Raw genomic sequence first — 25,495 nt, forward strand, 5'->3', positions numbered from 1 at the left:
ACGTGGCCGTAGTGTCAGTGTCTCTACCATGGCAGCCAATGCAGCCGGGCCTGGGCCGGGCCAGGCCAGCTCACAGTACTGATGCAAAACCGTATCAAATCTTTCATGTAATTTATTTGAAAAGATGCTAAGTTTGTTCCCAAGTACAATTTTTAAAAGCTGTTCAGGTCCCAAGCCTGTTGAGGTTCACATCTCTCCCAGGTACAGAATGGAAGTTTCCAGATGACCTGGAGGATGTCTTCCTCAGTGGAGCCCTGCCGGAGACCCATGCTAACAGTGGCTTTGGCCTCCTGTGGGTCCTCTGGGCAGTTTCTGCTCCATTCTGCCTGAGCCTGCTCGGCGTGGCGGCCCCTGGCTCGCACTTCCGGCCGGAGCCTGATGCCAACGCGCAGGTGTCTCCATAGGCTTTGCTGTCCTGGGCAGCTGCAGTTATTGGGCAGGTGCCAGGCTGCGGGGAGGACCGCCTGCTTTTCAGGCCTGCATCTCTAAAGGACGCTTTGGCAGATGAGCCTCTGGTGCCAAGTAAGAAGAAGGGTGGGCGCCCTGGGCCTGTCTTCTTTCATCTGTGAAGTAGCCAAAAATCTAACGTGTATTTCTGGAAACAGGAAATGAATAAGAGTGTCTGGAAACTGTCAGTCCAATTAAGGTTGTTTTAGGGGAACCATGAACATATTTAAATGGAACTGAAATGAATTAAAAAAAAAAAATCACCAAGATGTAGGAATTTAAGTCCCGAGTCCATAAAACTTAATTAAAAACATTTTGTTTTGGCTTGGCTCACCACAGGGTCAAGAGGCCACTCGGCCTGCCCCAGCTACATAAGCTCTGAGGCGGGACGGAGCGCAGTGGTCACAGGTACAGCTTGATGAGTTCGTCGCTGACTGCTGAGGGTGTCAGCACCCCCAGGTCTGTGAACAGCAGTGTTATTAAGGAGGGGGGTGTGTAGTCGATCCACGGGTGCTCCTCCCTGAGATCCTGTCCGGCCTGCACAGACTTCAGGGTGTGTGCCTTGTACTGGGGAGACAGGAAGCACATGTTAGTCTGCCCAGGCACTCAGGGCTGCTCACGGGCGAGCCCTTGGCCTGTGTGCCACTGCCTGCATGCACTCCCTGCCAACAGGGGAAGCGAGCCGCGCAGCACGGTGATGGTGGTGGGGTGGAGTGGGGTGTGTGTGTGCGCGCACCTGTGGTGCTAGGCTGGGCTGGATCATGGCGGCCTACTAGCCACAAAGACCTACCCCGTGCATCCCCTCATAAGTGTGGTGGGCTAACTCCTCCAGACTGTCAAGATAACACTATTTTCAGAGCACTTAGCACGTGCCAGGCGTTGTGCTAAGCACTTCTCAGGGACTGTCTCAGAGTCAGAGTCATCCTAACTGATAATACTGGCTTCCCATGATAGAGATGACTGAAGTTTGGAGCTAAAGATGAAGAGACTTGCATGCTCAAGGTCACGTGATCAGAATGTGGTAGAAAAGGGAACTGAGTCCAGCCGACTCCAAAGCACGCACTGCTCACCCTGCCTCCTCAGGCCCTCACTAGTCAAGGGCAGACTGATAAATTGAAATTCTGGGGATAAATTAGACTCCGTGAGTCTAACCACCACCAGTTTACCTTTGTATCCCAAGTGCTGGAAGAAATAGCCATGGTGAGTGAATAACTGACTGAAACATTCTGGGCACTTTTTCTAAGGTTTCAGTTTAGACTCAAATACCCCTTCAAATATGTAAAACTCTTGCCTTGAACTTTTCTGGGACGTCTTGCTGGTTTAGTGGGAAGAGCCGTACAAACTTGAAACTTTCCGCAACCACGTAGAAAGGCTTGTTCTGTGCTTTGGCGCACACGGCCATCTGGTTGGTTCCGATCTGGGCAGTCAGAGAAAGGAGATGGGTGAAGTCTGTGGCACATCTCCAGTGGAAGCCACAGAGAGCGTACAGGTGAACACGGCATACTAATTCCGATTTCGGAATTGAAGAGGATCTTTTATTTGTTTTTTATCGAATTTGTGGTGACATAGGTTTCAAGTGTACAATTCTATACAGTATTTTTCAACTGTTGGTCTGTGAACCAGTCCACCAAAAATTTCATGCCAAACTCAAAAGGAAAAATATTGTATGATTCTATTTATAAGAGGTACCTAGATTAGGAGGTAGGGAAGGGGAATGGTCAATTTTGTTTGATGGTGACAGTTTCTGTCTGGAGTGATTGAAAAGTTTTGAAAGCAGTGCTGATGGTTCCATAACAGTGTGAATGTAGTAATGCCACTGGACTGTATACTTAAAAATGAGTAAAATGGCTAATTTTATATTATATATATTTTAACACACAAAAACCAACCTATCATGAAATATTTCCATGTTAGACTATGAATAGAAAAAATTTCACACATTCTATTGATGCTCAATAAAAAGAAAAACAAATGGCCCTGTGGATAGAGCGTTGTTCCGGCACGCTGAGGTCACAGGTTTGATCCCTGGTCAGGGCAGGTATGAGAAGTAATCAATGAGTGCACAAGTTAAGTGGAACAATGAGTTGATGCTTCTCTTTCTCCCTTCCCCACCCCTCAAATCAATGGAAAAATTTAAAAAGAAAAACAAACCAACCAGTAAACCCAATTTCAGTTAAAACATGTTTTGAAGAAATATAAATTACATTCCCCTAATTTACATACATCAGTCTCCAAAGCAGAAGAGAATCTGACCAAAGTCGGACTGACCGCTGTCATGGCTCACGGGCCTGGGAAGCCCATCGATGCACTAAGCAGGACTAGGTCACTGACCCACAGCACACGACACTGCTTCTGCGTCCCAGGCCCACGTACACCTCCCCACCTTGAACAAGGGACTATGCAGAACTGAGGCTCCTACCTTGTTAATGACCCCTCCATTTTCCACAACTCCTTCAGCGCCAACTATGACAAGGTCTACTTTCTCCATGATATAGCTAAGAAAGGGAATTAAGGAAAATGTTTGTGCTCGTTTCTGGGCTCCTGTTAGCGACATCACCTGCAAAGATTAACATTCTATTTTCACTACAGTAAGTTTCTTTTGTAGCTAGCTTTCTTCAAAAGAGCACTTAACACATGGGACTGCGCCTGGCACTGCTATCAGCTCTGCAGGGGCATTAAAACCCACACAATCAGGACCCCACTTCACATTGTCCCCCAGCACGCGCACGCACGAACTTGTGGCAAGACTGTCGAGGCAGTGTTTATCCTTATACATATGGAGCCTGTTTCCTGTCCTGCTCAGTCCATGCAACGTCGAGTCATAAAGACCCGATGTGATCTGAAGTTGGAAAGTGTTCTGTAATTCAAGCACCTTTTGGGTAGGGTGAAGGCCAATTTGCCTTTTAAAGTGAGCCATTAGCAGAATTCTTCAAAATGCTTATTACTCTCAAACACATTCCTAATTGCCTTAATCATCTGTCTTACATATTTTCTTCGTAAGAGATTGTTACTCCCATTTTCCCTTGTGAAGTTCACTGACATGTGACCCCAGTTTAAGCTGCATGGATGAGACAAAGAATCCCAGTGCCACTGAGGACACCTGTGTTTTCTGATGGCGAGGGAGTAGCAATTACATGGGCTAACCTTAACCCGACCTTTGCACCTTGCTCTGAAAATGCACCATGATGCTATCTAAACGACGCCTCTCCTCTTCCCCCAGCAGCCTCCGGCCCCTCTTCTGCATTCACCATCAAGAGCTTGTAATGAGCTCACTGGCTTAATTTATTAAGAGGCAGGACGCTACCCCGTGCAGGTTTATGAATGGGACTCAAACCTTCAATCTGGAAACCCTCTCCAAGCCAACCCTGGGAGTAGGTGAGGACAAGTAATTGTGGCTAGGGAGGCCAGGTGCTCACCCAACAGCAGCATCCAGGACCACGGTGACAGGGACGTTGAGGTGGCAGAGGGCTTTGGCCATTTTCTTACTGAAAGTGACATTTGGAGAACATTAGAGAAAATCCAACAAAGTTCCTGAGTCGTGTATGATGAGTCACTTAACTGACAAATGTTAGCATGAAACTGAGTTGATATTAATGGATTAAGGGGCAGATCCCAAAGACTCTGGTCTAAGGAAACAAGAATCAGGGTTCTTTAGAAGGAAGTGTGTGTCAGGGAAACCACCTTCTTGGGGGACTCTGGGCAAGAGATGCAAATTCAGAAAAAAAAGGAAAAAGTTTTTTCTCTCATGTTCTGAATAGAGACTTCAGTAATCTATTGCTTTTTTAATTTTTATTTTTTTACAGAGACAGAGAGTCAGAAAGAGGGATAGACAAGGACAGACAGATAGGAACAGAGAGATGAGAAGCATCAAACATTAGTTTTTCGTTGCACATTGTGACACCTTAGTTGTTCATTGATTGCATTCTCATATGTGCCTTGACTGCGGGCCTTCAGCAGACCAAGTAACCCCTTGCTGGGGTCGCAGGCAGAAGCCAGCGACCTTGGGGTCTCGAACCTGGGTCCTCGGCATCCCAGTCTGATGCTCTACCCACTGTGCCACCGCCTGGTCAGGCTCTATTGCTTTTTTTAAAAAAATTCATTTTAGAGAGGGGAGAGAGACAGAGAGAGAGAAGGGAGGGGGAGGAACAGGGAGCATCAATTCCCATATGTTCCTTGACCAGGCAAGCCAGGGGTTTCGAACTGGTGACTTCAGCATTCTAGGTCAACACTTGACCCACTGTACCACCAGAGGTCAGGCAATCTATTCTTGATTAAAAAATTCTTTTGCTGTTCCTCTAACTTGACTGTGGCCTACTGTAAATTCACAGTGCTTTTCATCCAGGGCCAGGAACAAACATAGTCACCAGCAATGCCGCTGGACCGGCAAATCGGGGCGTGTTCTGGCTCCTCCCAATGGCTCCTGATCCTCAGTCTGCTCTTTAAAATGACCGCTGGGCACATAAGCGGATGGGACGATACTTGCCCGGACAAGTCAGGCTGTGACTCTGTGATGTACACGCTGAAACGCTTCTTGGCATTCACAGCAGCTTCCAGGACTCGCAGGACCACTCTGGAGTAGGCGTGGGTTAATATTCTCTGTGGGCCAAGAGATCTCGGTCAAAGGTGCAAGCTTCCAGAGATCCCCCATACACCCTGGCCACTTCACTGCGTTCCCAGCACCCCATAGCTTTTCTGCATGCTTTCTCACAAATGAACCACAATCCGAAGCAAGGCCCTTGATGGCACACCAAGGTTTGAGCCCATATACAAGTTGAAAAAGGTTTCTGGCAATGGACTATGTTTCTGGGTCCCCTCTTCCCACTGCAGGTACAGAACTGGCACCCCCACACAGTGGAAAGCCTTTCTATTTGAAGGCCCCATTAGATTCCTTTGGGGTGGCTCTACTTCTAAGCCATGGTTTGCACACCTGGGCTTCCAGGCACCAGGCAGAAGGCATAAATAAATGTAGGGGGCCGGGCCGGGGCAGCAGTGAACTGGCAAGGCTGCACCCCGGCTGTTCTCAGGGGGTCCCACTATTGCCAGATCATCTGATTTCTCTAGAGGAGTCAAGAATCCAATATATAAATGTTAACTACATTTTTTTTTATTATAAATACTGGGGTAAACAAAACCCATCTGTGGGCCGGATAAAATTTGCAGATGCTTACACGCATCTTCCAAGAAACAAAGCACAGAGAACAATGCAAGATGAACAGACATGGCTTCCTAGCCTCCTCTCCGGCCCGAGCGCTTGTGAGAAATGTAGGTTCTCAGGCCCCGCCCCAGACCTACTGAGTCAGAATCTGCATTTAATAGGATCCTCAGGCAGGTCACATGCATGTTTAAACTTGAGGAGCTCTACTCTAAATTTAGTCTCAATCAATGCTGATGCAGGTGGGCGTTACACATTAAATTACACTAGAGTAGGGGTTGGGAACCTTTTTGGCTGAGAGAGCCATAAACGCCACATATTTTAAAATGTAATTCCCTGAGAGCCATACAACGACCTGTGTATGTTACGCATTATCCAATAAAAATTTGTTCAGTCAGACTCCTGCATGCGCCCACCCGACCGGGATCCACCTGGCATGTCCACCAGGAGGCGATGCTCTGCCCATCTGGGGCATTGCTCTGTTGCAACCAGAGCCATTCTAGCGCCTGAGGCAGAGGCCATGGAGCCATCCTCAGCGCCCGGGCCAACTTTGCTCCAATGGAGCCTTGGCTGCGGGAGGGGAAGAGAGAGACAGAGAGGAAGGAGAGGGGGAGGGGTGGAGAAGCAGATGGGCGCTTCTCCTGTGTGCCCTGGCCAGGAATCGAACCTGGGACTCCTGCACACCAGGCCGACGCTCTACCACTAAGCCAACCGGCCAGGGCCGACGCTATCTTTTTTATTAAAGATTTGTCTGCGAGCGAGATGCAGCCATCAAAAGAGCTACATCTGGCTCGTGAGCCATAGGTTCCTGACCCCTGCGCTAGAGCGAATGAAACCCATAGGATACCGACTGCATGGCGAGTCGGCTGGAAGAAGACCAAGGCCACTGAGAGAGTAGTCACCATGCTGCTTCCACTTGGCTAAAAATGGCTTTGCTTACAACTGGCTTTTGTACAAGTTCCTCTCACATCTATTACATCACTTATTTAATAACGTACTTCACAGACTGGGAAGAGGGTCATAAAACGGGATAAGATTTCAGAGTTAAAATGCACATAAATGATTTTATGGTCAGTGGAGGTGTGATGGTAGAAAGGAGGTATGCTGGGGGAGGGACGTCAAGTGTCATTACCCCTGCGCTGGGAGATGACCCTAATGTGCGGCTTCTGTCTTTCCTCCCTCGTTGACACCTGGCAGCTGTGCACCTCTCTAACAGCATTTGAAGTGAAGTTAAAAAAAGAAATCTCAAAAAAAAAAAAAAAAAAAAAATCTCAATCCAGCGCTAATCTTCACCAGAAAGACAGACAGCATTAACCAGTGACAAGAGCTGTTCTGTGACTTACTTCATATTAATTTAGCCAATAATTTAGCCAATAATAAATTAGTTTAGCCAATAATAAAAATACTTCCTTATCTTATTAAATCAAAAATCATCTATGCTGTCCTTATGTTCTTTGCTTGTTTAAAATGACAACCACATATAACCATAATATCTACATTTATGTAGTGCTTACTAAGTGGCAGGCCCAGTGCAGAGGCCTTACACATACGATCTTTTTAGTCCTCACAACAACCCTATGAGATAGGTGCTATTACTCCCCTGATTTAGCAGATGAGCAAACTGCAGCACAGGAGGTTAAGTAACTTATCCAAGGTTGCACAGCAAGTAAGTTGGCAGAGGCAGGATTTTATCTCAGGAGTCTTAACTCCCAAGTCCTCACTCCCAGTTGCTGTACATGATGACATGTACTCACCGCCCCATCATTGATGAAGGTATGGCACAGATCTGCAATTTTACTTCTCGACAGTGATATTCTCCTGAGAAAAAGCTCTCCCCGCTCAATCATGATCTTTTTACATTTGGAGTAATCCTAGAAGAGAAGAGCAAAGTGAGGACAAAGTGGAGAATACCTGCAGCCAGAAAGAGAAGTAGACAGGGAACAGAAGGGCAGGGCTCACGGAGTACTCCAGGGAGGTCAAGCTGATGAAGCGCAGAAAGAGCTCCCCGCCAGAGGACACTGCCACGGAGGAGTCCACGCTGCACAGGGTTTCTATGGCGCTGGTGAGATTCGCCCTCAGGCCCTGGATGGTCTCCCCTGGATCGATCACGTGAGAGAGGTGATGTTCATCTTAGTAACACAGCCCCTTGGAGGGTATGTAATTCATTCATCCATTCATTCATTCAACTGGGTGCACTTCATATGCCAGGCACTATTCTAGATGCCAGAGATACATCGGTGGATAAGACAGACAGGGTCCCTGCTCTGATGGAACTCCCTTACTGGTAGAAGAAGCAGACAATAAACAAATACACAGAGAAATAAGGAAGTTAATTACAGATCGTAATGAGGACAATGAAGAGCAGAGGATGAGAAAGGTGAAACTATGGTAGAGCGAACAGGGATGGCTTCTTGGAGAGGGCCCATCTAAACTGAGACCCGAGGAGGAAAGGATCCAACCGCATCAAGATCCAGTGGGAAGGGTTCCAGGAGCAGACCACGGCAATGCAAGGGCCCCAAGGCGGGAACACACTTGGCATGAGAAAGAAAGAGAGTCCAGCGTGACTGAAGCCCAGCTCACGCAGGGAGAGCAGAGAAGGAAGTTAGGAAGCAGTGGCAGATGAGATCTGTGAGGCGCTGCAGGAGAGGACTAGGTGTTTGGATGTTCCTGGAAGTACAATGAGAAGACACTGGAGGTTGTCCTAGAGACACCTGTCTCTAGGCCAGCCCTTCGGGTTAAAGAAGGCTTTATTATTTCTTACACAAGATGTCATGCTATACGCAGATGCTTACATTTGGAATACCTGAATGAGTGGGCGATCAGAATGAATGACATTAATATTAGAATTTATTCTAGAGTGTTCTCTGTAACATCTGCACAGAATCCAGCACAAGACAGCTCAATAAACAGTTAGAAAGCTGAACTGTTGCTATAATTTAAGCTTCACGGTCAACGTGATATAAAATGGTCACTCTTGATTCAAAGCATGTGTCATTTACAAAAGGGAACCCATTTAATGGTAACTTGCTCCAGTTTAAGAGGAAGACTGAAACGAAGGAAGAAGCAGAACTTGGGAAGACATTACCTGATGTAGGCACACCTTTATCTCTCTCTCTACGCTTCTAACAGTTATTAGAAGAAGACTCTCCTAAAGCCCAGTGTGTTCGAGGATGACCCTCACCTTTATCTCGCTTCAGGAACTCCAGCAAAGTCCGTATGGCGGCTACTGCCGAGGCCATGTCAGGATCTTCTTTCATCTGAGACTTAAAGTATTCAATTAACTCTGGGAAGAGAGACAATAAAGTGACTCATCCAATTCACATAGCAGGATGTAAGGCCAGAGAGCTTGTCAATAATGGTTGACCTTAGGAAGCAACATAATTTAAAATTTTTCTTTTTTGGCCTGGGCTGGTACCTGGTGTGGGAGATGGAGGCAGGAGTGGGAGGATACTGAGTTCGGGGAAAGTGGAGCCTATTTTACACAGAATGAGTTGACTCCATCATTGTGGAGGTTTATATGTACATGTGGAGCATGCAGGTACTGTGTATTGTATACAGTGAAGCCTTACAAGACAAGGTTAGGTACTGAAGTCAGTGTGCAAGATGGAAGTCCCCGTAGTCAAATATACTCATTTTTTTTTTTTTTTTTTTTTTTTTTTTTTTTTACAGAGACAGAGAGTCAGAGAGAGTGATAGACAGGGACAGACAGAACGGAGAGAGATAAGCATCAATTATTAGTTTTTCGTTGCAACACCTTAGCTGTTCATTGATTGCTTTCTCATATGTGCCTTGACCGTGGGGCTACAGCAGACTGAGTAACCCCTTGCTCGAGCCAGTGACCTTGGGTCCACGCTGGTGAGCTTTGCTCAAACCAGATGAGCCCGTGCTCAAGCTGGCAACCTCGGGGTCTCGAACCTCGGTCCTCCGCATCCCAGTCCGACATTCTATCCACTGTGCCATGGCCTGGTCAGGCATCAAATATACTCTTGAAAATCCTTTGGGAAGGTGGTTCTCTCGAAACTTCCAACACAGCCAGTTTAATATCCAGCTAGGTGCGAATCCAGGTTTTGCAGGGCTTGAAGTTTATAGTTTGGGGAACCCTTTTAAAGAAAAAGAGTACAGGCCCTGGCCAGTTGGCTCAGTGGTAGAGCGTCGGCCTGGTGTGCAGAAGTCCTGGGTTCGATTCCCAGCCAGGGCACACAGGAGAAGCGCCCATCTGCTTCTCCACCACTCCCCCTCTCCTTCCTCTCTGTCTCTCTCTTCCCCTCCCACAGCCGAGGCTCCATTGGAGCAAAGATGGCCTGGGCGCTGGGGATGGCTCCTTGGCCTCTGCCCCAGGCGCTAGAGTGGCTCTGGTCGACAGAGCGACACCCCGGAGGGGCAGAGCATCGCCCCCTGGTGGGCGTGCTGGGTGGATCCCGGTCGGGCGCATGCGGGAGTCTGTCTGACTGTCTCTCCCCGTTTCCAGCTTCAGAAAAATACAAAAAAAAAAAAAAAAAAAAAAAAAAGAGTACAGCCTTACCAAGCGGTGGTGCAGTGGATAGAGCGTCAGCCTAGGACACTTAGGACCCAAGTTTGAAGCCTGGAGGTTGCTGGCTTGAGCTCCAGATCATCCAGCTTGAGCCTAGGCTCACTGGCTTGAGTGCGGGCTCACCAGTTTGAGCACAGGGTCGCATCTTGAGTATGGGTTCATAGACATGATTCCATGGTCGCTGGCTTGAGCAAGGGGTCACTTGACTCAGCTGGAGCCCCCAGGTCAAGGCATGTATGAGAAAGCAATCAATGAACAACTAAGAAGCCGCAACCATCAGTTGATGCTTCTCATTTCTCTCCCTTCCTTTCTGTCCCTCTGTCTCTCTCTCTCTCTTTTAAAAAAATATACAAAATGATAATGAACAGAACCAGGAAGGTCCCTCCCATGAAGATAAAGAGGCTGTACAAAAAAAGGAGCAGAAGCTGAATCTTCATTCATCTCAGGGTAAACTTGCCTTTGCCAGCACAGGAAAAGATGGCTAGCTCTTATTCGACCATAAGATGAAGTAATGGGCTTGTATTGCCAAGGGACCAACTTGTCGAGTGTGGACTTCTCTTTACGCCCTTAAATCACACTCAGCACAGTGAGATGCATCCCCTTGGAGAAGCACGCTTCCCATCTCCTGTTCACTCTAGAGCAAATACTCTTTGATCCAAAGAATTTAGTTACTTTTGTTGTTTAGTGCCCTGGTGTAGATGAATTCACATAAATAAAATACAAATATAAAAAAAAACCCAAAACCAAACAAACAAAAAAAAACTTTTTCAAGGTGTTTGGATTTTGTGGAAATAATGATTGATGGGAATACAGATGACCCTTACTAAATGATATTGAAAGGTCATTCTCCTTCTTATCCTAGATCCCAAGCGCTGGGAGAACCCCAGAGTCAACCACCTAAGCAATTTCTTCTGTATCCCTGCAGACAATTTAAGTTAAGACAAGCCCATTCACATACAGACTTATTTACGTTATGTAGAGGTCTACCTCCCTTGATTTTCACATGAAAGCTTCGATATGCATATTAGTTTGCCCTTGTGTTTCACTTTAATAAAACCATTTGATAACCACAGTAGATAAGCACATCAAACACGCCTTATTCTTATTGACGCTAGTACCAGATTCAATAGGGAGTCTTATTCCTACTCCACATACAGGGAAATCAAGACTGAGAAGTTGTGCACGCTCCGTTCGAAGTCTCACATTTTGTTGGTTGAGGGCACTGGAAAGAAGCGTGGGGCGAGGGGGTATCTGCAGATTCTCCCAGGGTCCAACCCCTGGATAGAGGACGCCGAAAGGGGTTCGCTGTGACGAGAGGAACCACATCCAGCCGAGAAGCCTGGGCTCGGAAAGTGACCTCTCCCGGAGCCCAGCCTGGGCGTGCGAGGTTGGAGAGACCCCTGCGCGCCTCCGCTTTAGACCCAGCAGGCCCGTCCCGTCCCATCCCGTCCCGCGCCGATTTACCCTTGTCGTCCATAATGCCCTCCGGCCGCGGAGCCCGAGCGGCTCAGAGCCGCCCGTGCCCGCCTGGATGAGTCCCGCGACCGCGCCGGCTCCGAGCCACAGAGACTGACAGCGCGCCGCGCGGCTCCGCACGCCACTTCCTGCGCTTTTGGGGCGGGGCCGTGGATACAGCGCCGGGTGTGGGCCAAACGCCTTGCGCGTCACTCGGTGGCACCGGAAGTCGGGGTGCGCGGCATCTGGGATGCTCGTCCGACTTCCGGTAGCTGAGCTGAGGGATCCCGGTCGCCATGGTCTCAGACGGTGAGGGCCGCGCCCTGGCCGCACCTGTACACTGGGGCTGGATGCTCTAGGACCGGCTAGGACCGGCCGAATGGAGTATATCTTTTGGGCTGGGTGGAACCTGTTCTGTCTTTAGAGGAGTAGCGAATGTGTTCATTCAGTAAATGTTTTTGGGTCACCTCCTGTGTGTCGGACGTTATTTGCTGTATGCACTGAGGAATAATACAGCACAGAACACGACAGGGCCCTCTTGGAGGTTACAGTCTAGTAGGTGAGGCAGACAGTAAGCAAGTAAATAAAAATACTTGGAGGGGAACGAGAACTATGAAAACAATATGATGGGATGCTGTGTTAGGTCGTGATTAAGAGTTGATGGAGGAGGAGCCGCTTTTTAGATCGGAGTCCAGGGGACAGCAGTGATACTGAGGCTGAGACGAATGACTGTGCAAATGCCCTGTGGCAGGTTGAGCCACGACTTGACAACAAGACGGAAAGGGGGAGCCTAGGAGTGGAGGAAAGTGGAGGGACTTTTCCTTCATACATTAAACTACCAGGAGAACAGAATTCCTTGAAGACAAGAGAGGCCAGGGTGGCCAGAGCCCGGTGAGCTGGAGGGATGAGATCAGAGAGCTAGCCAGCTGCAGGGCCCTTGTGGGCAGTGGTAAAGAGCTTGAACTTTGTTCTTACTATTTTTTGGAATGTTAAAGAAATTTATTGATAGAACAGGGTGTTTCCTTTGCTATTTGCCAGCAGGCCATGTGACTTAAAGCAAGTTACTTCCATTTGCAAAATAGGCATACTACATTTCATCTAATCTAAAACAATATTGATTATGAAATGTGCTTTTGTTTAATATGCCACTAAGAAAAAAATGCCTATCTCAAACACAAGATACCATCTGATTTCAGCAACTGTTAAAAAATGTTTTTTGTTTTAAAATTAGCTATATCTTGTAATTGATGAAACATGGCAATAGTATGTTTCTTCCTGGGTTGTCAGCGTGGAATGGGATTGCAGCCTTGTGTGTGCCAGGGCCTGGTGCAGAGGGAGGAGGCTGACATTCCTCCTCTCCTGAGATGGGGAAGTCTGGTCATGTTGGCAGACCTGGGAAGGGCTTTTTGAAAGGAAGAGGTGGCACTGGACTCAACCCTGAAGAGTAAATAGGATTTGGATTTGTAAGCAGAAATCAAGGACGGGGTGAGGATTCTCCTGATACAGGAGAGAGAACTGCAGAAAGGGAGGTAGGGGAGCAGTAAAGATATTATTGCTTTCTGAAGTAGAGCCTAGTTTCTTTCCCAGTAAAATATTTTTTACGTAGGAATTGGTTTTCACCTTTTAAAAACTGGTTCCTGCCTGACCTGTGGTGGCATAGTGGATCAGGCCTCGACCTGGAGTGCTGAGGTCAACGGTTTGAAGCCCAAGGCTTGCCTGCTCAAGGCACATACGAGAAGCAACAAGTTGATGCTTCCCACTCCAACCCCTGCCTTTCTCTCTCCTTTCTCTAAAATCAATGGAAAAGAAAAAAAAAAAACCCAACTGATTCCTAATCACCACTGGCCTTGCTTGCTACTAGGTGATTTGATATACTCAGGGCCAAATTGATTCCTGATTCCTCTCTTTAAACCACACCCCCACCCAAAATTTTACTACTTGTAGTTCTTTCTATTGGTTAATCAGTGCCCTTCTATCATTGACCAGACATTTTGAATGCAGATATCTCTGGGTTCATCTAATAGATATTTATGCATCCTTTAGACTAGGTAGCGTGCTAGCATCAGAGGTTCAACAGTGACAAAACAGACAGAAATCTCCTCTAATGGAGCTTACATTCTAGTGATGACAGTGCAGTGGTACAGAAAGCAGGCAAGAGCTTGCTTAGGGCCCACAGAGCTTGAAGTGTTCAAAGGAACTTGGTCTTCTCTTCACTACATGATTGCCAAATCATCAACATGTAAAGGCGTGTAGAACGTTTGCTTTGATTCACTTTTACGAGGCTAATATTTTATATTTTTGTTAATAATTTCAGAAGATGAAGTGAATCTCCTAGTTATCATAGTTGATACCAACCCAATTTGGTGGGGAAAGCAAGCATTGAAGGAATCCCAGGTAAGATTGCTTGAGGTGGCCTTTGGATAATTCTGGTTTAACCAAGTATATGTTTATATTGCTCTTCAAAAAAAATAGCTATAATAAGGCATAACTTATATACCATAAAATTCATCCACACCTGACCTGTGGTGGCACAGTTGATAAAACGTCGACCTGGAATGCTGAGGTCACTGGTTCAAAACTCTGGGCTTGCCCTGTCAGGGCACATATGACAAGTAGTCAACAAACAGCTAAAGTGAAGCAACTATGAGTTGATACTTCTTGCTACCCGTCCCCCCATCAATAAATAAAATCTTTAAAAGAGTTAATTTGTTTTAATGTACAATTCAATGATTTTTATTTATTTTTTTAATTACTTTATTTATTTATTTATTTATTTATTTATTTATTGGTATTTTTCTGAAGTTAGAAGTGGGGAGGCAGTGAGACAGACTCCCACATGCACCTGACCTGGATTTACCTGGCATGCCCACTAGGGGGTGGTGCTCTGCCCATCTGGGGCGTTGTTCCGTTGCTTCTAGACCCATTCTAGCGCCTGAGGCAGAGGCCATGGAGCCGTCCTCAGTGCCTGGGCCAACTTTGCTCCAGTGGAGCCTTAGCTGCAGAAGGGGAAGAGAGAAATAGGGAGGGAAGAGAGGGGTAAGGGTGGAGAAGCAGATGGGCGCTTCTCCTGTGTGCCCTGACCAGGAATCAAAGCCAGGACTTCCACATGCCCAGCCAACGCTCTACCGCTGAGCCAACTGGCCAGGGCCAATTCAATGATTTTTAGCTCAATGAAATAAGCTCGGGAAAGTAAAAACAGAAAGCTGTAGTTTTCAAGCATTATGTCTTATGGCTCTGGGAGGAGGGAACTCCTGGCCAGATTTGTAGCAGAGAATATTGTCTAAAATTTAAATGAAACCTTTATTATTGCAAGAGCTGATGTAGGTATTTGCATAGCTAACTTATCTTCCTAATGTCTTCTTTTTTCAATAGTTTACTTTATCAAAATGCATAGATGCAGTAATGGTGCTGGGAAATTCTCACTTATTCATGAACCGTTCCAACAAACTTGCTGTGATAGCAAGTCACATTCAAGAGAGGTATGAATGACTGTATGATTACCTACTCAGTGCCTAATATCTTATGCCAGTTAGCATGGACTATTCCCACTGTATGTTGCAATATATTTTTCTGTACCAGTGAACAGATACAGCATCAAGAATCAGTACGTTTACACTTTGATAGGTATGAGTATTGAAAACCTCATTAGCAGACATAGAGTTGTACCATGTGCGCATTGAACTCACATAGCTTCAACTATATAACTCCTGGCAAAAAGGAGAATCAGCAAATCGGGCTGGCTGCTCCCATCCCTGTTCTGCTCATGGGCCTGTCCCCGGGGGCAGATGAAAGAGAGGTGGGAGTCTGCTTTCCCTTCTTCCCATGTGGGCTCCTGTACCTCTCCTGGTGTGAATGGCTCACTGCCCTGCAAGTGAGTCCAGTGTTTCTAAGGAAGGATTTTCCTTATGAACCTGCACCTTAACCCAAGCCAACGACTCCATCTGGTGCTTGGCTGAAGAAGCAGTGACCTTTTCCAACACAGGTGGGGAAAACTGACTGTGTTGCAGTCACTGTGAGGTGGGGGACAGATCTGCAGCTAATACTCAGATATCGCCATGTGTACAGTAAAAATGTTCATAGATAATTTGACCATATTTCCTTGTCGAAATACAGGCACTGTAGAATCTAATCCCCATGGAAGATACAGCTCTTCTCTGTCTTAATCAAATGTCCAGCATGGTAGAAGTGACTCCTGTTTATCAACATATTTAGTGTGAGGTTAGTGGGTAGTTGTCAGGTTGTCTCTGTTCTCAGAGCTACTTCCTTTGGTGTGTGGGAAGAACCCACGGACCACCATGTGCCTGGCCCCACTCCCGTGATTGCAAACGTTTTCCTCCGAGCCGAGAAAGATGACATCAATCTGATGAAGTCATCAATAAAAGCTATGATGGGCTAAGTCTTCACTTTTTAGAAAAATCAAACATGGTTGGTTTTTTTTTTGTATTTTTCTGAAGCTGGAAACGGGGAGAGACAGTCAGACAGACTCCCGCATGCGCCCGACCGGGATCCACCCGGCACGCCCACCAGGGGCGATGCTCTGCCCACCATGGGGGGATGTGACTGTGGCGTCGCTGTGCCGTGACCAGAGCCACTCCAGCACCTGGGGCAGAGGCCAAGGAGCCATCCCCAGCGCCCAGGCCATCTTTGCTCCAATGGAGCCTCGGCTGCAGGAGGGGAAGAGAGAGACAGAGAGAAAGGAGGGGTGGGGGTGGAGAAGCAAATGGGCGCTTCTCCTATGTGCCCTGGCCGGGAATCGAACCCGGGTCCCCCGCACGCCAGGCCGACGCTCTACCGCTGAGCCAACGGGCCAGGGCCAAACATGTTTTACATGATGGCTATAAAAGCCATAAATTGCTAGAAGAATCTTTTAGGGACTCTTGGATCATATTTTTATTACTGAGGTAGATAAACATATCCCAAATAATAACCTAATAGTAAGTTAGGCTTGGTAAGAATCTCTTCAGTTGTCATCCTAGAGAGCAGAGTGAGAGCCCCCCCCCCCAACCCGGAGCATTTCAGGAGTCATAGCCCAGTACCCTCTGTTTCTCCTCATCTTTCGGAAAACAGTGGAATCATTTAAACATTCTGTGTTGATTGACTCATGTTTTCAATGTGCCTATTTTATACATTTTTAAAATGAAATCTATAGAGTCTTGTGAGTCCTGTTCGGACATTGAGTCTTGGTGCAGCTAGTTTATTTTCTGCCGTTTCAGTCGATTCTTATACCCTGGAAAGGATGGCAGACTTGGAGACTTCTTTGGGGACCCTGGCAGCTCTCCTGCTGAATTTAATCCCTCAGGGAGTAAAGACGGAAAGTACGAGTTGTTAACAGCAGCAAATGAAGTTATTGTTGAAGAGATTAAAGATCTCATGACTAAGAGTAAGACCTCCCCCCCCATTATTGTTACTTTGTAAATGCAGCAGAATGTGGGGGTCTGGGAGGCTTTAAGTCCAAGGTTGGAGGTTCTTGACACTCCTTACTTCTCTCTCCCTCCTTTTTTAAAGTCATTTTTATCACCGTTGTGCATTATTTACCTGACCCCTGCAGCCTTGGACAGTCACCCAGATTCTTCTCGAAACACACTCTTTGGTCCTGAGGCTGTCCTGTTGATCTGGTTTTCCTCTTTTCTGGACAATTTTTTCCTTCTATTTCTGGCTTTTCCTTCATCTTGTCCCTTAAAATAAGTATTTTTTATTCTACACATTTTTTTTCTTCCTCTGTGTGTCCTCCACTCTTGTGTTTATTGTTTATTTGTGAACATGTCCCAATCTTTGCCTCTAATCCAGTCTTTCCTTCCAGTGCAGATATCTCCGCTATGTGTCCCACAGTGTCCTCAGATGACTGTCATCCTTTTTTTTTTTTTTTTTTTTTTTTTTACAGAGAGAGAGTCAGAGTGAGGGATAGACAGGGACAGACAGACAGGAACGGAGAGATGAGAAGCATCAATCATTAGTTTTTCGTTGCACATCGCGACACCTTAGTTGTTCATTGACTGCCCTCCCATATGTGCCCTGACCATGGGCCCTCAGCGGACCGAGCAACCCCTCGCTTGAGCCAGCGACCCTGGGTCCAAGCTGGTGAATTTTTGCTCAAACCGGATGAGCCCACGCTCAAGCTGGGTCTCGAACCTGGGTCTTCCGCATCCCAGTCTGACGCTCTATCCACTGCGCCACCGCCTGATCAGGCTGTCGTTCTTTTTCCCCTTGGTCATACCTGTCCCTCCCTTAGTTTGGTCTCCCTCATCCACCCACTTTTCCAAGCTCTAATCAGCTATGAAATCCTCTTTGTTGAGCCTCAGAAGTACCTTCAAAATCTGACACCTTATTATTTATCATGTAGCTCAGCCTCAGTACTACTGACATCTCAGGCTGGACAGAGGTGACTGTCCTGTGCACTGCAGTGTCCCTGGCCACGCCACTGGGTGCCATAACATTCCCCAAATATGCTTGCAGACATTGCCAAATGTCCCCTGTAGAACACAGCTGCTCAAGTGGAGAGCCACCGCTGGAGGCCTTGTAGCGGCTTCTTACCTGACCCCTGTCTGTTCCCTTTCAGTCTGTCCACTCGGCCTCTAGAGTTCTCCTCCTAACAGCAGAGCTGCTGGTCTCTGGCCTGGAGGCCCCCTGGTTCCCACTGCCCACTGCCCTGCGGCCTGCAGGCTGTGTTTCCAAGCTGTGGCCTGTGTCAGAATCAGCTGGCAGGGAAAGGCAACTTTGTAGAGACAGAAAGTAGGCTCCTGGTTTCTGGGGGCTGTGGGGAGCAGGGTGACTGGGAATGGGCTCAAGTGATCTTTGGAGAGGTAGAAATGTTCTAAAATTACATTATACTTAAAATCAGCGAATTGTGTACTTTGACGGACAGTCTTATGATCTGTTAAGTTATAACCCAGTAATGCTGTTAAAAATCCCCTGGAGGGGCCTGACCTGTGGTGGCGCAGTGGATAAAGCGTCGACCTGGAAATGCTGAGGTCGCCGGTTTGAAACCCTGGGCATGCCTGGTCAAGGCACATATGGGAGTTGATGCTTCCAGCTCCTCTCCCCCTTCTCTCTCTGTGTCTTTCCTCTCTCTCTCTCTCTCTCTCTCTCTGTCTCTCCCTCTCCTCTTTAAATAAATAAATAAATAAATAAAACTTAAAAAAAAATCCCCTGGAGGGTTTGGTAAAACATGGTGCTGGGCCCCCTCTGGGTTTTGACTTATTTGGCCCAGGGTGGTCCCAGGAACTTGGATGTCCATGGAGGTCCCAGGTGGTGCCTGAAGGAGGAGAGGGGAAAGGAAAAGACACAGGGGTGCGCCAGGAGAGAGCATGCCAGAAACTGCTGTTTTTAAACCCAGTTTGAAAATGTTATTTCATTCATGAATAAGAACACTTTGGTTTGAAAATTATTTTAATTCAAGAAGATGCAAAAAAAGTCTCTTTGTAATCTTTTTTTAATTTTTTTTGATAGGTGACATCAAGGGTCAACATACAGAAACTCTGCTGGCAGGATCCCTGGCCAAAGCTCTTTGCTGTATCCTTAGTGTTTTAATCACTGGGAAGGTGTCACCTGGGATAAATGTATCTTGTGATACTTCCTAGGACCTGCATCTGTATGAGTGTTCTAAAGTGGCAGCTTGGCAGTGTTTGGGAGAAAAGCTATATGAACTCGAAACAGGAAGAACAGGGAAACTCTGGTTTCTCCAGCATGGCCTTCTTCCCAGACTCCTTCAGGACGTGTCCTATTTTACTTCTTATTCAGATAGACTGGGGAGTTGGTTTTTATTTTATTTTTTCCATCTCCTGTGAGTTGAGAGCAGTGATTGATTACAGAAGCCATTTACTGACATTTCTGCTTAACCAGCAAGTGGCCATTGCTCTCTGGGTTGGCGGGTTATTTTGCATCTGGCATGGGGGCCACAGCACCTTTCTGAGCATTTGATGTCATCTGTGTATATGTGTATGTGTGTGGGATGTTCTACCGATCCTATACAGTGTGATTTGTTCCGGACAGTTTGAGTGATTGCTCTGTTTTGGACTTGGCACGGGTGTCTGAGCCTCTACGTGTGGCTTTCAAATTTGCCATCTCACTTGACTGATTGGCTGATGTACTTGTGGTCCCGGTATCTAAATCTAGGATGTGGTAGGTGGTCGTGGAACAGTCCTCTGGGACAGAGAAGTTGTGGTCAGGGTTAGGAGGCCCCACGGATGGCAATTGGTCATTGGAAACCCCAGACCCTCTTGTTTTGTGGGACATTTCTTTTTTCAGCTTCATGGATGTGGAGTTTCTTTTTTTTTTTTTTCCTGAAGCTGGAAACGGGGAGAGACAGTCAGACAGACTCCCGCATGCGCCCGACCGGGCTCCACCCGGCACGCCCACCATCTGCCCCTCCGGGGCGTTGCCCCACCGCGACCAGAGCCACTCCAGCGCCTGGGGCAGAGGCCAAGGAGCCATCCCCAGTGCCCGGGCCATCTTTGCTCCAATGGAGCCTTGGCTGCGGGAGGGGAAGAGAGAGACAGAGAGGAAGTGGGGGGGTGGAGAAGCAGATGGGCGCTTCTCCTATGTGCCCTGGCCGGGAATCGAACCCGGGTCGCCCGCACGCCAGGCCGATGCTCTACCGCTGAGCCAACCGGCCAGGGCCGATGTGGAGTTTCTATAACTAAAATTTGAGGTCATTTTTCTGCTTACTATGAATATTTATGGAATTGAATAATATTTTAAGATTTCTTAATGCCAAGAAAATAAGATATTCACAGACTGAACAAGGAGGTTAAAGGTAGGAATCTATCTTTTCCTATGAGGCTAATCCTTATTTTATTACTATTCAGTATATCTTGGTAGACTGCTTAAAATTGGTTAGAAAACCTTATAATATGTTTAGTAAGTTTCCAGTTAAATTGTAATTTGTTTTTATCTCTTCAGATAATCAGGAAATGAAATCAAGAATATTGGTAAGATTTAAAAAAAAATTAATACCATGTTTATATGGGAATTACAGCCAATTAGAAAACATGGTAGGAAATAAGAACTGTTTACAATAGAGGCAATAAATGTTAATTATCCAGAATTAGTTAATAAGCAATGTGTCAAACTGTGGTGAAAAACTGAAATTCTGAGAGGCATAAAATATTTGAATAATTAGAGAGCCGTATTTTATTTTTGGATTTAAATTTTTCTAAAATTAAACTGTAAATTTATTGCAAACTCAAGAGTATTAGTGAGCCCCTTTTTCTTGGTAGAGCAAGAGGCATTTAACTCTCCAGCTCTGGGAGGGAGGTGAGCAGAACGTGGAAAAGAGTGGAGTCCAGAAGTGAATTGAGGCACACGGGGCAGTCTGGTGTAAAAGAAGCACTCAACATGAAAAAAATGATCATTCCATAGAAAGTGCTGGGCCAATCAGTCCGCCATGTGGGGGGGAAACAAAGCCTACATACCTATCTCACCGCCTGCACCTAGATAGATACATTCTAGGAAAGATCAGATATTTTCAACGTATAAATTCAGGTCGCAGAAGTGCTAGAAGAGAACATCTGTTGATAATCTTGAGGTGGTGAGTCCCTTGATGGGAAACCTTCTTTGTGGCCCCAGCATCCAGATCTACGATGTGGTGGATGGTGTGTGACAGCTGGGAGAGGCGCTTTATTTCTCATAGATCTGAAACTTTAAAAACAAGACGTGAAACTTGAGAAGAAAGCGTGAGCTCTCCCAAGTAGGATAACTAGGTAGACAGATTAGGAAGGTGATACCGGAGACGGGATGACACGGAGAGGCACAGGCAGGCCCTGACGTGGCTGTGGTTTTCAGGTGATCAAGGCTGCAGAGGACAGCGCCCTGCAGTATATGAACTTCATGAATGTCATCTTCGCAGCGCAGAAACAGGTGAATAGAAAGCCTTCTTGTTCAAGAACATTTGGTTCATGATGAAGGAACTAATTTCATTTGTTTTGAATGACCTACTTAGATGTTCTGACTAAACAGTCTTATTTGTGGATTAGAAGTCTGGAATCCATATTTTGTAGTCATTTCTTTGAGAATCTGGCAAGCCCCCAGGAAAATGTGTGTTCAAACAGCATTTACTATGGTTTCAGGGTATTCGTGCGGCCCTGTTTAGCCCATCCTTGGACCCCAGGCTGAGAATCCCTGGTTTTATAGTATGCTGCATGTCTTGATGAATTATCACTAATACAATTTGCTTTGATATGTTAAAAAAAAACTTAAAACTTCAGTTTTAACCTAACATGTGATAGCCATGTATAATATTCTCCACCTCGGTGTGACCCCCTGATATAATAAAGAGACCGTGGGCCTTGGGGACAGGCAGATGGGTCGATGGCTCTGCCTTCCCCCAGGCTCTGTGACCACAGCCTGGCCAAGGCCTGGATGCTCCAGCTGCAAAATCCTAATCATATCACTACCATGCAAAGTTATTATGTATATTAAATAAGCCATTTTAAGAGTAGAGGCAGCACATAGTAGGTTCTCACTATAAGATAGTCATTACTGTTACCATTCCCATAATACTTTTGATTATTCATTTCAGAATATTTTGATCGATGCCTGCGTTTTGGACTCTGATTCAGGACTGCTCCAGCAGGTGTGTGTTCAGTGAGTGCTCGGTGTTGGTTGTACAAACACGGTGTGTGCTGTTACTTGTTGCTGAATGCCTTTCACCAACCTTCACACACGGAGCTCACTGGGAATGTAGAATAGTACAGCCACTTTGGAAAACAGTCTGAAACCTCCTCAGAACATTAATCATAGAATTATCATATGCTCTAGCAATTAAATATATCCCAGAGAAATAAAAACGTGCCCACTTAGCCCTGGCCAGATAGCTTGCTTGGTTAGAGTGTTGTCCCAATATGCAAAGGTTGCCAGTTCAGTACCCGGTCAGGGCACATATAGAAACAGCTCGATGTTTCTGTCTCTCTTTCTCTCCCTTCAATTTTCTCTAACATCAATAAATAAAATTTTAAAAAAGAAAGGAAGAAATTGAAAGTATTTTCATAACAGCCAAAAAATGAAAACAACGCAGGTGCCCATCCATCAACAGATGATGGAGAAACAGTGTGGCACATCCATCCAATGGAATATTACTGGATCATAAAAAGGGAGGAAGCACTGACCCCTGCTACAGCATGGGTGAACTTTGAGAACGCGATGCTGAGTAAGGGAAGCCAGACACAAAAGGACAGATGTTGTCTGGTTCCATTTCTATGAAATGTCCAGAACAGGCCCATCCGTCAAGAGAGAAAGCAGATCAGTGATTGCCAGGGGCTGGCGGAGGCGTGGAGGGTAACTCTTGACTTTTGGAGCTAGATATTGGTGAGGATTGCACAACTCGATATACTAAAACCCAGGGAATTGTACGCTTTTAAAGGGTTCATTTTATGATGTGAACTATGTCTTAAAGTTACTATTTAAAAAATACAATGAAAATGAATAAACAGGACGAAAATAAATATTTATCAGCAGCAGACAAATAGAAGAAAGGGCACATGCTGTCTACACTGTCATCTCCAGAGAGTGAGGGTGTGAGGCAAGGGGGAAAGTAAGATATGTAAACACAGTGAGAGGCTGCTGGATGTGCTGGTCCTCGCTAGCCTGGAAGGCCTTCCTTTTGTCTGTGGTGGAGCCCTGGAGAGTTGCTGGTGGGAACCACACCCCCCGGGAAAGCTAAATAAATGCCTTTGACAGAGAACCCTTTGTGTGTCTTGCAGGCTTGTGACATCACGGGGGGCCTGTACTTGAAGGTGCCTCAAATGCCATCCCTTCTGCAGTACTTGCTGGTAAGGAAACGGACCGTGAACCCAGCACCTTGAGTCAGTGAGACCCGCTTCCTGGGGAGTGACTGGGGACAGGATGGTGCGCTGGTGATTGCGAGAAAGGACTGAAAGGGTGATCGAGGGGTCTGGGAGCAGAGAACGGTGGACTTAAGGTCATCTGGCCCTGTCAGCTGTCTGCAAAATGTTGTAATGGTGGACAGAGCCATGCCTGTATGTGGAGATGCTCAATACTTGCTGAATGAATAAAAAGGCCTTTTTCCCCCCCACAGTGGGTTTTTCTTCCCGATCAGGATCAGAGATCTCAGTTAATCCTCCCCCCGCCGGTTCATGTTGACTACCGGGCTGCATGCTTCTGTCACCGAAACCTTATTGAAATTGGCTATGTATGTTCTGTGTGCTTGTCAAGTAAGTTCATGGACTGAGATTTTCTTTTTTCCATGTTGGGGGCAGGTCAGAAAACCTCTTGACTGCATGGTTTTAAACCATTCTCTCTCTTTTTTAAAATAAATTTACAGTATTCTGCAATTTCAGCCCTATCTGCACCACCTGCGAGTAAGTATCCTTTTTTTTTCTTCTTTTCCAAGTGAGAGGAGGGGAGATAGAAAGATACACTCCTGCATGCTCCCCAACCAGGATCCACCTATCAATCCCCATCTGGGGCTGATGCTCTATCTGTCTGGTGCCATGTTCGCAACCAAGCTATGTTTAGTGCCTGAGGTGGAGGCTCCGTGGACCCATCTTTAGCACCTGGGGCTGATGCACTCCAACCAATTGAACCATGGCTGCGGGAGAAGGAGAGAGATAAGGGAGGGGAATAGGGAGGGGTGGAGAAGCATATCATCACTTCTGAGTGTCCTGACCAGGAATCAAATCCTGAACTTCCACACACTGGGCCGACACTCTACCACTGCGCCAACCAGCCAGGGTTATTTGAGGGTGTGTGGCTGGCTCATGCATTTGAGTTAGTGCATTAAAGGATGTTCTCCCTGTGTCATTTCAGGACTGCCTTTAAGATTTCTCTACCTCCTGTGCTGAAGGCCAAGAAAAAGAAACTGAAAGTGTCTGCGTGAGGATAAAACTTTGCTCATCTTTTAGAGCTACTTGTAAAAATTGTGTGGGGGAGTCTTTGTAGGAAGGCTGTGGAAACAACACAGATATGTATGAGAAGTTTTAATGATGTTTCTTAAAGGATATAGTGCTAAAGAGTCATCCTCACCCTGTACTTCTGGGGGACTGATTTGTCTGAGGGAGACAGTCTATGTAGTATGCTTACCCTAAAATGTTTTCAGACTGATTTTTGTCCAGAAAGGGAAAGAAAGTACATACTTGTTTGTGGCTTTTTAAAAATTGGGATGATCGTTTGTCAGATCATTCTGCTCTGACTGCTTATATAGGCTTCAGAAGTTATTACCCAAGTCTGGGTTCTTTTTTTTTTTTTTTTTTTTTTAACAGACACAGAGAGTCAGATAGACAGGGACAGACAGACAGGAACGGAGAGAGATGAGAGGCATCAATCATCAATTTTTCCTTGCGACACCTTAGTTGTTCATTGATTGCTTTCTCATATGTGCCTTGACCACGGGCCTTCAGCAGACCGAGTAACCTCTTGCTTGAGCCAGCAACCTTGGGCTCAAGCTGGTGAGCTTTGTTCAAACCAGATAAGCCCGTGCTCAAGCTGGCGACCTCGGAGTCTCAAACCTGGATCCTCTACATCCCAGTCTGACGCTCTATCCACTGCGCCATCGCCTGGTCAGGCCTAACTCTGGGTTCTTACTGTGAAATGTTACATGAGAAATTTGAACTCAGTTTCAGAAAAGGTGGAGTAATGGTGTTAACATGGAACTTCTTACTGGAATCAACTGTTAACTTCAACAATAGTCATGTAAATTAAATCCTTCTTGTCTAACTTGAGATTTGGCTTCAGATATAAGCAGTTATTTATTCTTTTGCGTGACATCAGTACATGTTTGGACAAAGATACCCAAACAGTAATGATACTTTGTCATTGAGTCACTATAAAATCTGATATTAAATGAGTAAAGTGAGTGAGTACAGTAGTCTGGCTGCAACATTTTCTTCAGAAACAGTTGGGCGAAGGCTCATTTGTGAAAGCTGACGTCTGGGTTGTGAGGGGTGCTTCTCTGGGGA

General features: G+C 46.3%; 2 protein-coding genes across 4 annotated transcripts; one reads left to right on the top strand and one right to left on the bottom strand.

Moving 5' to 3' along the window:
• Positions 1 to 94: 94 nt before the first annotated feature.
• EIF2B1 (eukaryotic translation initiation factor 2B subunit alpha) lies at positions 95 to 11,735 on the bottom strand. 2 transcript variants are annotated; one of them, XM_066371129.1, is made up of 9 exons: positions 11,595 to 11,735; positions 8,781 to 8,882; positions 7,559 to 7,695; positions 7,354 to 7,470; positions 4,931 to 5,043; positions 3,864 to 3,932; positions 2,867 to 2,942; positions 1,739 to 1,864; positions 95 to 1,014 (listed from the first exon to the last, which is right to left on the bottom strand). In XM_066371129.1, exons 1-9 carry the CDS (start codon positions 11,605 to 11,607, stop codon positions 850 to 852), a joined length of 918 nt encoding a protein of 305 aa, XP_066227226.1. In that variant the 5' UTR covers positions 11,608 to 11,735; the 3' UTR covers positions 95 to 849. The 2 variants fall into 2 exon arrangements, with proteins under 2 accessions (XP_066227226.1, XP_066227225.1); XM_066371128.1 differs by having other exon boundaries at positions 3,864 to 3,928; positions 4,927 to 5,043.
• Positions 11,736 to 11,806: 71 nt separating this feature from the next.
• Positions 11,807 to 24,789, top strand: GTF2H3 (general transcription factor IIH subunit 3). Of its 2 annotated transcripts, XM_066371134.1 has the most exons (13): positions 11,807 to 11,894; positions 13,900 to 13,979; positions 14,958 to 15,064; positions 16,799 to 16,965; positions 19,032 to 19,094; positions 20,308 to 20,337; positions 20,484 to 20,512; positions 21,366 to 21,440; positions 22,102 to 22,155; positions 23,282 to 23,350; positions 23,617 to 23,752; positions 23,863 to 23,899; positions 24,348 to 24,789. In XM_066371134.1, exons 1-13 carry the CDS (start codon positions 11,882 to 11,884, stop codon positions 24,415 to 24,417), a joined length of 930 nt encoding a protein of 309 aa, XP_066227231.1. In that variant the 5' UTR covers positions 11,807 to 11,881; the 3' UTR covers positions 24,418 to 24,789. The 2 variants fall into 2 exon arrangements, with proteins under 2 accessions (XP_066227231.1, XP_066227232.1); XM_066371135.1 differs by lacking the exons at positions 19,032 to 19,094; positions 20,308 to 20,337.
• Positions 24,790 to 25,495: the final 706 nt, after the last annotated feature.

The sequence above is a fragment of the Saccopteryx leptura genome, chromosome 2, assembly GCF_036850995.1.
Source record: "Saccopteryx leptura isolate mSacLep1 chromosome 2, mSacLep1_pri_phased_curated, whole genome shotgun sequence".
NCBI lineage: Eukaryota > Metazoa > Chordata > Mammalia > Chiroptera > Emballonuridae > Saccopteryx > Saccopteryx leptura.

Excerpts from the sequence above, each read along its gene's own strand:
- GTF2H3 (XM_066371134.1), top strand. Across the intron at positions 16,966-19,031 it reads TAAAGATCTCATGACTAAGA|GTGACATCAAGGGTCAACAT; the intron begins GTAAGACCTCCC and ends TTTTTTTGATAG. Across the intron at positions 20,513-21,365 it reads AAATGAAATCAAGAATATTG|GTGATCAAGGCTGCAGAGGA; the intron begins GTAAGATTTAAA and ends TGTGGTTTTCAG.
- EIF2B1 (XM_066371129.1), bottom strand. Across the intron at positions 7,471-7,558 it reads TGACCTCCCTGGAGTACTCC|GATTACTCCAAATGTAAAAA; the intron begins GTGAGCCCTGCC and ends CTTCTCTTCTAG. Across the intron at positions 3,933-4,930 it reads TCACAGCCTGACTTGTCCGG|TAAGAAAATGGCCAAAGCCC; the intron begins GCAAGTATCGTC and ends TGTCACTTTCAG.